Consider the following 13,452-nt stretch of genomic DNA (forward strand, 5'->3'; position numbering starts at 1 on the left):
CTGACAAATTCAGTTTATGAGGCCACAGTTACTGTGATACTAAAACCACATAGAGACTATGCAAAATAAAAGAATTGCAGATCAATTTCCCATTTGAACATAGATACAAAGCACTCAATGAAATATCTGCAAAACAAATCAAAAACACATGTAAAAGATGATCTACCATAATCAGATAATAGTAAATATGATAGCAGTAAGACAATCCATCTTCTATCATATTCTGCTGTTTTCCCACTTTCTCAGCACCGGAATCATTAATTAATCACTTGAATATTCATTCTTTGCTTTCACTTCCCTTAGAAACATCGCTGTGGACATATAATATGGACGTCTACAATCTTAACACGGTGACTCAATTCATCCTCATAGAGCTCTCTGACCTCCCTGAGGTGTGCTATCCACTCTTCGTGGCCTTTATCACCATCTATCAGATAACTTTGCTGGGAAACAGGGTCATCCTTGTGACCACAGTTACTGAGAGAACTCTTCAAACTCCCATGTTTTACCAGTTGGCAAATCTGTCCCTGCTAGACATATCAGCCACTGACCCCAAGATGGTCAAGAATCTCTTTACTGAAGATCACAGCATTTCCTTTGTTGGGTTGCTTTGAAGCTCTATTTCCTGGTGGCCCTAAGTGGGACTGAAGTTTTCTTGCTGGTTGTGATGACTTATGCCTGGTATATGGCCATATGCTTCCCTCTGTGTTATTCCCTCATCATGACCAAGGTTCGTTGTGTACACCTGTTGTTAGGGACCTGGGTAGCTGGGTTTCTCAACTCCTTTCTCCACACAAAGTCTACCTTTAGTCTGTCTTTCTACAAGTCCAATCGAGTAAACCAGTACTATTGTGATACCCTACCTGTGGTGGCCCTGTGCTATTCATCCACCTACATGCCAGAAATGCTTGTTTTAGTGGTAGAGGCACTTGGAGGGTTGGTTCTTTTCTCATCACTTTGATCTCCTTCATATACAGCATTCTCACCATCCTGAAGATCCAGTTAGTGGAAGGGAAGTGCAAAGCTTTCTCCACCTGTGCTTCCCACCTTCTTGTAGTCTTCTTGTTCTATGGCACAAGCATATTTACCTCTATCCACCCATCCTCCAGTCAACATTGTCCTGCTAGAGACAGACTCATCTCTATGAGATCATTACCCCCATTTTAAACCCAATTATCGACAGTCTGAGAAACAGAGAAGTCAAAGGAGCACTCAGAAAAGTTTTACGTCTTAGGATATGTCCATAGAAAACATGATTGAAGAGTCTCTCAAACTCTTCTGAGAATCAATATACAAAAAGAGGTAGCAAAGTACTAAAACGATGTATGTATAGAAAGAAATGGATAACAAACTTGCATTTAAATTCACATATTGTTACGCACATCTCTGTACCCACTTTAAAGTTTGTAATTGAAAGATAAAAACCTTTGATACTGCATAGGATTGGTAGGTTACATGAGATAACTGTATCTCCTGCTCTCTTACCTGTCTCAATAGCTATATCCACAAGAACGCCAGCCTTTATATTTACATATATCTATGTTACCACTTTCTTTTTGGTTCTAATCTACATTTATCCATGTAGTTATAAATCTTCATTATGTTTCTATTTTGTCTTGTTCCTTTTAAAAGACTTTTATATATGACCATGACTGCCTTGGCTGCTTGCTTATCAGCACACCATGTGCAGGCTTCATGCTCACAGTGTCCATAAGAGGGTGTTGGACCTCCTGCAACTGGAGGTATGGAGAAGAGTGAGTCACCATGTGGATGTCGGGGACAAAATCTTAGTCTTGTGTAAGAGCAGCAATTGCTTTTATCTTTTGAAATATTCCTTCCACTACAAATTTTATTAATTTTTTAATTTAAATATTGGTTTATTTTTAGGTTTGTGGGTGTTTTGTCTACATATATATTTGTGCACTATATATATTCAGTGACTATGGAGGCCACAGGAGGACATTATATTCCCAGGAACAGGAATTTAGGATGATTGTAGTTCATCATCTGTGTTGTGGGAATTAAACATGGGTCTTCTTAATCTCTGAGCCATCTCTCAAAAACTCCATAATTTACTTTAAGGGATAAGTTATTATAAACATCTAAGTTCAAACATTAAGTTTAAATTGGTTTTGTTGTTTATAAACACTGTGAGTAACAACTAACCATGATAGTTATCAAATATCTACCATTTTGTGGTGAGAGTTCTTGAAAAAATTTTCCCCACTAAGTAATGCATGTCTGATACTATCTATTATATTGAACATACTATTGAAGTAGCATTCATATGTACAAAATATTATTTATTCTGATATACTGTGCACTTATCAAAAGTTCTTTTTAGAACAGAGTTGGGAGGGGAGGATTTTTGTTACAGACAAGACAGTGAGAAACTATAAAGAGTACTGTCTAGCCTGATGTAGATGTCTCCTTTATGTTTTCAGATCCTTCAACAACAAATTCTCTTTTGTCTCCACACTCCTAAATTGACAGCACACTGCTGCGATGCCAAGCGGCAGCTCTGGCTCTGGCCATGGCCCAGGGCTTCCTGCTTCAGCCGCCTCTGCAGCCCCAAGGAGTCTCAGAGCTTGAGGAGGACGGGCTGCTGCTGAGGGAACTCCTGGCAACCCTCAGCCCCTAAGACCCCAGCCAGGGGAGTCCAGCGCTCAGGGTTGTGGCTGGTGGCTGGCAGCGCAGGGACAGGCAGGGCAGGGACCTAGCTGGCTCTGGAGGAGACTGCTCAACCCAACTGACCAGCCTCCCATATGGCAGAGCTGGAGGAGGAAGAGCTGGAAGGGTCTGAAGAAGAGGACCTCTCTGCTGCTGCTCCCTCCGCCAGTGGGCACCGCCTCCCAGACCAGCAGATCCTGCCGGGGCCCCTGGGGTTAGTGCTGTTGCCAGCCTGTGGTTCGATGCTCTGGAGACTGCAGCAGTGGCATCCCACCCCACCATACACCCAGGCCTTCTCCCAACCTGGGTGCCCACCTTCCCACCCCCAAGCCCCATGTCTCCTTCACTGGGACACAAATGGCTGCAGGATGGAGGAGGTCTCTCACCTGCCCAAAGCCAAAAGCTGCCTACCAGGCCCCAGGTGGGGATGGGGGTAGAGTCGGGGTCCAAAGCCAGTCCATGCCCTGGAAGTTATCTGAGGCCCTGCCAAATCTGACACCAATGGTTTCCCCACCAAGGGAGCCAGATGTGTGCACAAACTGGACCGTAGACCCAGGGCAAGGAAGAAGCTGGTTTGTGGGCCAGCAAACCTGCCAGGCACTCGGTTGGGGCCGGGTGAAGCTGCCAGATGAGGAATAGAAGACAAGGAACCGAAGGGAGAGAATGTCCGTTGGTAATGGTGGCAACTTTTGGCCCTGGGTCCAGGGTCCTGGTCCGGGCCCAGTGCTGAGGAGAGCCTTGCTGGCAGGTCGGCGGGTAGATTTCCTGGAGCAGCCTGGTGTGGCTTCAGCCAGGTCAGGGGTAGAGTGTTGGCTGGGCTTGGCTGGACTAGGCGGCCAGAAGGGATGTTGGAGGTCATGGGGGTGGGTGTAGAGGCAAGCAAAGCGGCAAACTCTAGGAGCCCTGCAGCCTCTGCAGCCTGTGCAGCCTCTTTCTATGGCCATACCACCCCGAATGTACCCGATCTTGTCTGATCTAGGAAGCGAAGCACAGTCCGGCCTGGTTAGTAGTAGTATGGGGGACCGCCTGGGAATACTGGGTGCCCTAGGCTTTTCTTTTGGCTGTTTTTTTCCCTTTGATCTTCTGTGGGCCAAGGGCCAGTCTGGGCCAGAACAGGCCACTTCCATTTGCACCCTGGAAAAAGGACCCACCCATGTCTGACAAGGTTCGAAATCTAATCAGGCATCCAGCAAACCCACAGGGGAAATACCCCAGTTTGGAATCCCAGGGCCAAGGAAGGAAGCTAAGAATCACAAGGTAGAGGCAGTTTTGAGTGACACGCAGCTCCAAAACTGATCACAATCATAGGCCACCCAGCGTCGCACTTGTCTCCCCAGTTCCCTAGCTCCTGGAACAAAACTCGATTTTTGCAATAGATAGAGCATTTCAGAGAGTCATAATCATTGACACAGTCCTTAATGACAAGTAACCTTGGCTGTGTCATACATAGGTATTCTTGTCACTAACAGGAAGGCTGAGACTATCACAGAAAATAAGGTGGGGAGAAATCAAGAGTCATCAAAGGAGTGGAGTGTAGCAGTTCCTCTGAATAGAAACATTGTCTCATTGAAGGAGCTCCTGAGACTTAATAAGTAAACAACCTTACAAGTCCTGGGGAGCTGAATCAAGAGTCACAAGGGCCCTGCCCTAGCTTCTGGAAGTTGTAAACAACTTCTGATGGGAACATTGTCTGAGCAGCTAAGCTTCCTGGAGGAGATTCTCCAACCTGGGCAGCTTCCTGTAAGTCTAGCAGAGAACTCCAAGGCTACAACATTCATGCTGTGGTGGACTTTCTGGTGATATGGCAACATTTAAATCATCCCAGCTCCTGTAAGCAAACCTAACAAACACCTTGGTTCTTCAAGTTGAACTTTTATGTAACCATCATTTTATGTATTATTGGTCCTGGTATCGACACAAAGATATGTGTTTCATGACTCCCCAGGTGTTGTGATCTGGCTGCCCCCACTCCCGCTGACCAACAGCTAAACTTCCTCGTCCTCTATAATCAACAAGGCTGTTTGTCTTCTTTCTGACAAGTGGTTTTCCACAGAAGCATTCCCAGTAGAGGATGCCCTTGATCTTGACCTCTGACTGCTCAGCATCTCTCGGGCCAGCTGCCTAATGGTATAAAAGGCTCTAGTTTGGGGTAAAATAAAGGTTGCTGTTCTTTTTTTTGTATTCAAATTACTTTTTTTTCAAAGTTTATTAAATTATGAAAGTTTTCATTTCCACCCCTCCTCCCAACACCCTCCCCCTCCTCCTCCCTCTCCATCCCTAAGAGCAGTCAGGGCTTCCAGCCCTGTGGGAAGTTCAAGTTCCTCCCCACTCCCTCCAGGTCCAGGAAGGTGAGTGTCCAAACAGACTGGATCCCAAAAATCCAGTATATGCAGAGGAAACAAGTCCCAGTGTCATTGTCAATGGCTTTTCAGAAAGGCTCCGGGCCGGATTCTCTGAATGTGGCTGGCCCGGAGCCTTTCTGAAAAGGTTGCTGTTCTTCTCCCTGCAAGGAAACCTCTGTGTCTGAACCCCCACATCCCCTGCTAGTTTCGGCATCCAAGCAGCACTGGTGTGGCACCCGGGAACACACTCACACAGCATATGCCATACATCTTTTTTTTTTTTCTCATTTTAAGAGCTTAGTTTTCCCCTTAAGTTTTTAGGCTAAAGTAAATGAGGAGGAGAGACATGGCCAGAATTTGAAAACAGCAGTCTACCCTTAGTTTTGTTTTTACTTTATGTGATTTAGTTAATCCCAGTCATTTATGTACCAAAAGTAAATTGAAAACTCTCGAAAAAAATCTTTATAGTTTATTTTAGTGCTCCATAGACTCATTTAATATGGGGACCAAAAGTTATCTCCTTTGTTTATGCAGTGAATGAAATCAATTAATAATCATTGATTTATAATCATCCAGATAGAGACAAAACGCTTTATTCTATAGTCTTTACTAATAGAAAACAGCCACTTAAAAATGTTGATTTTGTAAAGTTCATTTCAAACATCTTAGATACTTTTGATGATCTCAATAGATAGACACCCAAGCAAAAACCCATACAAAGACACCTAAGCACAAGTATGCACACCCCCCCCACACACACACGCAGGAAGACACCCAAGCACACTTGTATGAAAGCACATGCTCAGAGCTTACAGACATACACACAATCAGATGGACACACAAACACACATACACAAGCAGGCATGCACAGCACACACACGTCATATAAGAACACACACACTCCTAATCTTCTCCCCACAAAAAAGATAGACACCCAAGCAAAAACCCAGACAAAGACACCTAAGCACAAGCATGCACGCACAACCACAGACATGCACACACACACACATACACAAGTCATACTGTGGCCTACACAAATGAATGTCCACCCACATAACATGCACATTATACACAGGCAAGCAGGCACACAGGCACACACGTTGGCTTATATCCCCAGTCCCTTGGGGTGGGTCTAGAATTATGCATCTGGGGAGAGCAGGTTTTCTTATAGACTGCTTCCCTAGGGTCTTGAGCTTGGAGGGAGTTGGCCATCTGTTGCTGAATACACAGTGGTGAGCTTTGCAGTGGTGCGGGAGAATTGTCTGTATTCTGTCAATCATGTATTTTAATAAAACGCTGATTGGCCAGGCAGGAAGTATAGGTGGGTCAACCAGACAGGAAGTAGAGGCGGGGCAATGAGAATAGGATAAGGCTAGGGAGGAAGAAACTCCCTCGGCCACTCCTGCACAGATCACCGAAGAGGCAGCATGTAACCTGCCCAGCTGAGAAAGGTACGGAGCCATGTGCTAACATAGATGAGAGCAATGGGTTAATATAAGATATAAGAACTAATAAGTAGCCTGACCTAATGGGCCAATCAGTTTATAACCTGATGTAGACTCTGTGTTATTTTCTTTGTTGCTTGCTGGCTGTTGGGGTACTGGGAGGGACAGTAACCCCAACAAGCCTGCCCCCTCATGTTACATATGGCGCCCACATGGATAACTTCATCCACAGAAAGCCTGAGAAAGTTTGGGAAAGAATAGAGTAAAGCATGTTTTCTTGGTGGCAACAATTTCTCGGGTCTGCTCTGCTTGCTAGAGGCAAGCAAGGCTTTCATCTAAGAGAGGCTTCCTGACTCAGCTTTAGCTGCAAAACCCTGCAGCTCATTAAGAGGTCCTGCCACGAAAAACTTAAACGGTGTTGATGAAAAGCTGAACGCATGCTTTTCAGGTTTTCAGCCATAACAGGAAAAAAGCTGTGCTGTTTTAAAATGCCGGCTTTCTGGGCTGTCCTCTGACTCTTTCAGGCAGGCAGTCTGACTGAGTGTGATCTGTGAGCAGAATGATGCAGCTTGCTTGCTAGCAAGGACCTTGAAACGCCATAGAGTTGTGGCAGTGAACACAGCTCTGGCTGGTACCTCAGCCACGAGGTTGGAAAGCTAAGGAATGGGCTAATTCCAGCCGTAAAAGCCACAGTTTTAGTCCTCTCCTTAAAGACTCATGTGGTCAAAAAAGAGAGAGAGATACAGTAAAGAGATGTTCAAAGATGAAGAAAACCTCTAAAGAGTTTACAGTGTGTTAAAAATATATGCAGGCTAAAGGTTAAAGTCATTAAAAATAAAAAAGGAAAGAAAGAGAGTAGTTGGGTGTGGTGGTACACACCTTTAATCCCAATGCCTGGGAGGCAGAGGCATATTGACCTCTGTGACTTCAAGGGGTAGAGGTAGATTGACCTCTGTGACCTCAAGGTGTGGTAGTACACGCCTTTAATCCCAAAGCCTGGGAGGCAGAGACAGATCTCTGTGAGTTCAAGGTGTGGTAGCATACACCTTTAATCCCAGCACTGGGGAGGCAGAGACAGGCAGATCTCTGTGAGTTCAAAGACAGCCTGGTCTACAGTGTTATTCCAGGACAAAGATATACAAAGATCCTGTCTCAAAAAGTAAAAGTAAAAATAAAAGAAATAGAGGTTAAAATAAAGCCACATAAAGATGGAAAATGCACAGAGAATCTTGATACTGTATGCTATTATGCTCTCTTTAAATTGTTTGAATGCTGAGGAAGGAGCAACAGCTGCTAAAGGACTGTTGTTTATAAATGCTGCTGAACTAACTCAAGATAGGTATTTTGAAAATACCTTGACTTCAAAACTGAAGTCAAAAGGTTTGTTACTTTGGAGAAGAGATTTTGCTTTTGTTTCCACAGAAAATGAGAGGCTATGGATTCATTCTGAGTTAAGAAAAATCAAGTTCCACCAAGGGAGGCCACCTGAAAAATCTCTGACAGGAATAGATGGCCCAGATGTCTGAGTTCTTCATCCAGAAAAGGTTCAAGACTGCTGCCTGAGATGATCAAGACTCACAGGATACTCCAGTCAGGACTTGATGATAACTCTAAGTTTTCTTTAGGTCCCCATAAGATCATCAGCGCCCCCAACCAGCAGGAAGTAGCCTGAAATACTACGCCCACATTCCCAACAAATGGACTATGGGTATTTTCCTTTGTTTAAAAAAAAAAAGAGGGAAATGGTGCGGGAGAATTGTCTGTATTCTGTCAATCATGTATTTTAATAAAACGCTGATTGGCCAGGCAGGAAGTATAGGTGAGTCAACCAGACAGGAAGTAGAGGCGGGGCAATGAGAATAGGATAAGGCTAGGGAGGAAGAAACTCCCTCGGCCACTCCTGCACAGATCACCGAAGAGGCAGCATGTAACCTGCCCAGCTGAGAAAGGTACAGAGCCATGTGCTAACATAGATGAGAGCAATGGGTTAATATAAGTTATAAGAGTTAACAAGAAGCCTGACCTAATGGGCCAATCAGCTTTATAACTTATAGAGTTCTCTGTGTGGTTGATTTTTCTCTGGGATTTGCCGGCTGTTGGGTACTGGGTGGGACAGATACCTCAACAAGCCGGCCCCTCATGTTACATTGCAGGACTGTTATCCCAGGCATCCTTTGTACCTTGCCCCTCCCTCTTTGGCACTGGCTCTGTCTCCAGCTCCCTCTCATGTTACTGAGCCCATGCCAGAACCTGGCCAGCTCCAGTCTGGAACACCTACCCCACATAGCTCAGGTCACAGGGCCTGCAGGAGGGCAGGTGGTGCTGTGTTTGTCATCCTGTTTCCTGGACTGTCCCAGTTTTCAGGTCAAGTATGTCTGCCCAATGTCTGGAGAGAGCATACACCCAGCAACCTGCCTGTGGATCTGGGGAGCTGGAGAACTGAGGAGCCAAGTGAGGTGGTGGCTGGCCCAGGGTTTGCTCTGGTTCAAGGCCAGCTTGGGCTGCATATCACTTTGTGATTCTTAGCTCTTTAGGTGGTCCTGGGATTCCCCATTGGGGTGTTTCCCCTTGTAGATTTCCTGTGTGCATCAGGGCTCTGAACAGTGGATGGATTTTGAAACTTATCAGAGGTGTGCACGCTTTCCAATGTGCAGAGACTGCAGTAGCCTGTCCTGTCCAGTGTGACTCTTGACCTGTGGCCTGCTGCAAAGGCCACAAGAGCCAAAAAGGCCAAAAGTAAAGCCTACAGCACCCGATATTCCCAGGAGATCTCCCATCAAAGTATTAACCAGGCCCAACCCAGTCTATCTTCTGAGATTAAAGGAGATTGGGCTCTTTCAGGGTGGTATGGCCACAGATGAAGGTAGCACTCGCTGCCGTGCCCAAAGAGCCTGTTGTTGCTGTGCTTGTCTGCACACCCATCTGCAAGCCCTCTGCACCCCTTTCGGCCACCTAGTCCCGACAAGCCCTCCCTGCCCAAAGCTCCTGAAATGGCACAGTCACACCAGGCCAAGTCAGGTAGCCGACCAGCCTGCCCATCAACCCCCCTGCCATCTGGGCCCTTCTCAGTCGTCTGCCACAACCTGGAGCCAGGATCCAAAGCCAGAAGTGTCCAGCATTCTCTGCCTTCCATCTCCTTCCTCATCGAGCACCCTCATTGTGCCCCAACGTGCCCCTCATTCCTGCAAATCATTTGTGTTCCTGATGGAGGAGGCATGGGGCTTGGTGTGGGAAGATGGGTGCCTGGGTTGTGAGTAGGGGTGGGAGTGGGAGTGTAGTGTTATGGGATGGGGTGGTATGCTGAGTTTCATGCCATGTTTGGGCTGCAATTTGCTTTCTCTCTTTTTTTATTCTGAATGGATGTGTCATGATTGAGTCTTGATCCTTTATAAATGAGAGAGAGGAGGAGTGGGTTGGGGGTGAAGAAGACATGGGGGAAGGGAACTGGAGAAGAGGAATCAGGTAAATCAAACTTGGGATATAAAATCAATGAAAATTTTAATTTAAAAATATTTATTTTACCTATAACCATGTGATATCAGTTTTTCTGCTTTTAGTCTTGTACATATACATATGCATGCAGTTGTCTAGGCAGGCCAGAGAAATGGGATCATCTTAGCAGGAATTACAGTAGGTAGTCAGTCGCTGCACTAGAGTCCTAGGAATGACATTTATTTAACTGAAGTGCTGCTTTCTAGACCAGGCTGGCCTTAAACTTGGCTCTACCCTGGTGTAGGAAGTCCTCCTGTGTTTGTATTGCTTTCATTGGTTGAATAGAGAAACGGCCTTGACCTTTTGATAGGGCAGCCCTTAGGTGGATAGAGTAGCCAGAACAAAATGCTGAGAAGAAGGGAAGTGTTGCTGACACCATGGCTCTCCTACCCGAGGTGGACGCTGATTAGACTCATGCCTGTAAGCCACAGTAAAGTGGCAATATACATTAATGGAGACAGATTAATGAAGATGTGAGAAGTAGAGAAGAAGAGGCTATAGCTAATGGGCCAGGCAGTAATTTATTAATACAATTTCTGTGTGGTTATTTTGGGTCTAAGCTAGCAGGTAGCAGGAACTTGGCACACTCCTCCCACAGCACTACCTCCCAAGTGCTGGAATTAAATATGTGCACAACAACCACCAAGCCAAAAACAGTATTTTAATACCTTTATATATCATCTTTATTTCAGGAAATATGAAAGAAATCATGACAGGTAACTCTCAACTGTAGGAAACAATTTGTAAAACAAATTAGTATCTAGAGTTGCCTTTGATTGCAAAAAACATTTGCTTCAATTTTTTCCCATCATAGCCTTGAAACAACTGAACAAGGCAATTTTTCTTATACCTGGGGAAAGTGGTAAATCAGTGTGGGGAACAGGCTGGTCCACAAGGCCAACAACAAACGTTGTATGATGATATTCTTCCTGCTTTGATTCTTTAAGGAAAGAGTGAGATGTTAGATTTCATTAAAAAATTTCACTGATATTATTCACTTTAGAAGAACTTGTCTGTTCATGACAGGGTCTAGATTTATAGTCCTCAAATATTTGATTGCTCAGGGAAATTTTATCACTATAACCACGGATGTTGTGTAACCTTTGTTTCCTTACTGTTTCAATCAAAGCCCAGGGTGAGAATATTAAAAGAGGACCTGCTCAGCTTTTTGTGTGTAGGGGGGTAAAGAATAACCTTCATAAGAAAGCTCTCTGTTTTCACCTGGTGAGGTGGCCCTAGTGCCATGCAGGGAGTAAGAGGCAGACTTACGTACCTTGGTGGTAATGGAGAAACTTCTCGAGGTGGCAGAGGTGGAGACAGAGGTGGCTTCAGAGGTGCCCGTCTCTTGTGGTCAGGTGGATTCAGAGGTGGCTCCTGAGGTGCCCGTCTCTTGGGCCAAGGAGGATTTGGAGGCAGAACACAGTGTCGACTTGGGGTTCCTCCTGTACCATTGATGGAAAAGACAGAATATTAAGATGTGGACATAGAGGACCTGGTGGATCTGGATTAAAGGATAAAGGCGAGTACTGTCAGAAACTTAAGAGACCGGCCTTACTAAAGAAATCTGCACAGCTGCATTGATGACGAGATTAAGTTTTTTAAAGACAAAATGTTTTAAATTCATACTTTAATATTTATACTGATGGCCACAACATTATGGTTATTTCTTGCCTGTACGTTAGTATTTTAACCATTTGTGAAGAGACATTAAAGCAAGTAAAATGGTAATGTGCTGAGATTTTTTTTTCTATCAACGATGATTGTTTTAGACTTAACAATGGGAATCCCTTGTGAGCATACTCAATATCATTGTGGAGAATCAACAGGGCCTCTAGAAGTAACAAAATTTATGGTCCAGAAATTGTTCAAAAAATCAAAATATTTATAATCTGTAAAAAATACTGTTGCAGTGGGTCCATGTTGTCACCAGTGTGGCTACCAGGAGCAAGCTCAGTGTCAGCATGTGGTCTCCCCGTTGCATGCCCAGGGCATGTCGTAAAGTACATGTGTGATCCAGAGTGGTGTGGTGAAGCGTAGTTTTCTCAGATGCCTGAAGAGTGTCACCTCTGTCACTTGTACCTGGAGATGGCTGTACGTCCATGTTGGAGGTAGGCTGGGGCCCAATTGAAGAGTCATAAGTTTCGGGAAGACATCCCTCCTGTGTTGTTCTTTCCAGCTTTAAGGAAATTGTGAGAGGTTAGTTTTCGTTAAAATTTCTCTGATTTTTATTCACTTTAGAGGAACTAGTCTGTGAATGCCAGGGTCTTGATTTATAGTCCTCAAATATTTGATTGCTCAGGGAAATTTTATCACTGTAACCACTCATAGTGTGTGAGCTTTGTTTCCTTTCTGTTTGAATCAAAGCCCAGAGCTTGAGAGTCTTAAAAGAGGACCTGCTCAGCTTTTTGTGTGTGTAGCGGGGTAAAGAATAACCTTCATAAGGAGACTCTGGGTTTTCACCTCGTGATGCTGCCCTGGTGCGAAGCAGGGAGTAAGAGGCAGACTTACGGGCCCTGGTGGTCCTGGGGAAGTCGTCCCAGGTGGCAGAGGTGGAGGAGACAGAGATGGCTTCGGAGTTGCACACCTCTTGGACCGAGGAGGCTTTGGTGGTGCGACTCGACCCGGTCCTGGGAGTTTTCCTGGACCATAGATGGAACAGAAATAATTAAGAAGAAGTGGATCTGGAGGAACTGGTGGACCTGGGTTAATGGATAATGGTGAGTACTGTCAGAAACTCAAGAGACAGGCCTTCCTAAAGAGACCTGCAGAGCTACATTGATGACGAGATTTATTTTGTTAAGCATGAAAACGTTTTAAATTTTTAGTTCTATATTTCCAATCTGGGCCACAACCTTATGATTATTTCTTGCCTGTACGTTAGTATTTTAACCCTTTGTGAAGAAAGATTAAAGCAAGTTAAATGGAAGTGTGCTGACATTTTTTTTCAATTAACGATGATTGTTTTTAGACTTAACAATGGGAGTCCCTTGTGAGCATACTCAATATCATTGTGGAGAATCAACAGGGCCTATAGAAGTAACAACGTTTATGGTCGTGAAATTTTTCAAAAAAATCCAAATCTTTATAATCTGTCAAAAAATACTGTTGCAGTGGGTCCATATTGTCACCAGTGTGGCTACCAGGAGCAAGCTCAGTGTCAGCATGTGCTCTCCCCGTTGCATGCCCAGGGCATGTCGTAAAGTACATGTGTGATCCAGAGTGGTGTGGTGAAGCGTAGTTTTCTCAGATGCCTGAAGAGTGTCACCTCTGTCACTTGTACCTGGAGATGGCTGTACGTCCATGTTGGAGGTAGGCTGGGGCCCAATTGAAGAGCCATAAGTTTCGGGAAGACATCCCTCCTGTGTTGTTCTTTCCACCTTTAAGGAAATTGTGAGAGGTTAGTTTTCGTTAAAATTTCTCAGATTTTTATTCACTTTAGAGGAACTAGTCTGTGAATGCCAGGGTCTTGATTTATAGTCCTCAAATATTTGATTGCTCAGGGA

At 44.7% G+C, this 13,452-nt stretch overlaps 1 protein-coding gene and 1 pseudogene across 1 annotated transcript; one reads left to right on the forward strand and one right to left on the reverse strand.

The window, feature by feature from the left end:
- The first annotated feature begins 326 nt into the window (after positions 1-326).
- Positions 327-1,247, forward strand: LOC148121230 (olfactory receptor 5V1-like; annotated as a pseudogene).
- Positions 1,248-10,603: 9,356 nt separating this feature from the next.
- Positions 10,604-13,372, reverse strand: LOC146893971 (uncharacterized). Its single transcript, XM_087908743.1, has 5 exons — positions 13,230-13,372; positions 12,458-12,588; positions 12,029-12,125; positions 11,223-11,391; positions 10,604-10,889 (listed from the first exon to the last, which is right to left on the reverse strand). The coding sequence occupies exons 1-5, from the start codon at positions 13,249-13,251 to the stop codon at positions 10,817-10,819; spliced, it is 492 nt and encodes a 163-aa protein (XP_087764869.1). The 5' UTR covers positions 13,252-13,372; the 3' UTR covers positions 10,604-10,816.
- Between the last annotated feature and the right edge of the window lie 80 nt (positions 13,373-13,452).

This window comes from Myodes glareolus, chromosome 8, assembly GCF_982192425.1.
Source record: "Myodes glareolus chromosome 8, mMyoGla1.1, whole genome shotgun sequence".
Lineage (NCBI taxonomy): Eukaryota > Metazoa > Chordata > Mammalia > Rodentia > Cricetidae > Myodes > Myodes glareolus.

Coding starts and splice junctions, on each gene's coding strand:
- LOC146893971 (XM_087908743.1), bottom strand. CDS start 13,251: ATGGACGTACAGCCATCTCCAG. Junction 12,589..13,229: donor GGACGTACAGCCATCTCCAG/GTACAAGTGACA, acceptor TCTATGGTCCAG/GAAAACTCCCAGGACCGGGT. Junction 11,392..12,028: donor GGACGTACAGCCATCTCCAG/GTACAAGTGACA, acceptor TCAATGGTACAG/GAGGAACCCCAAGTCGACAC.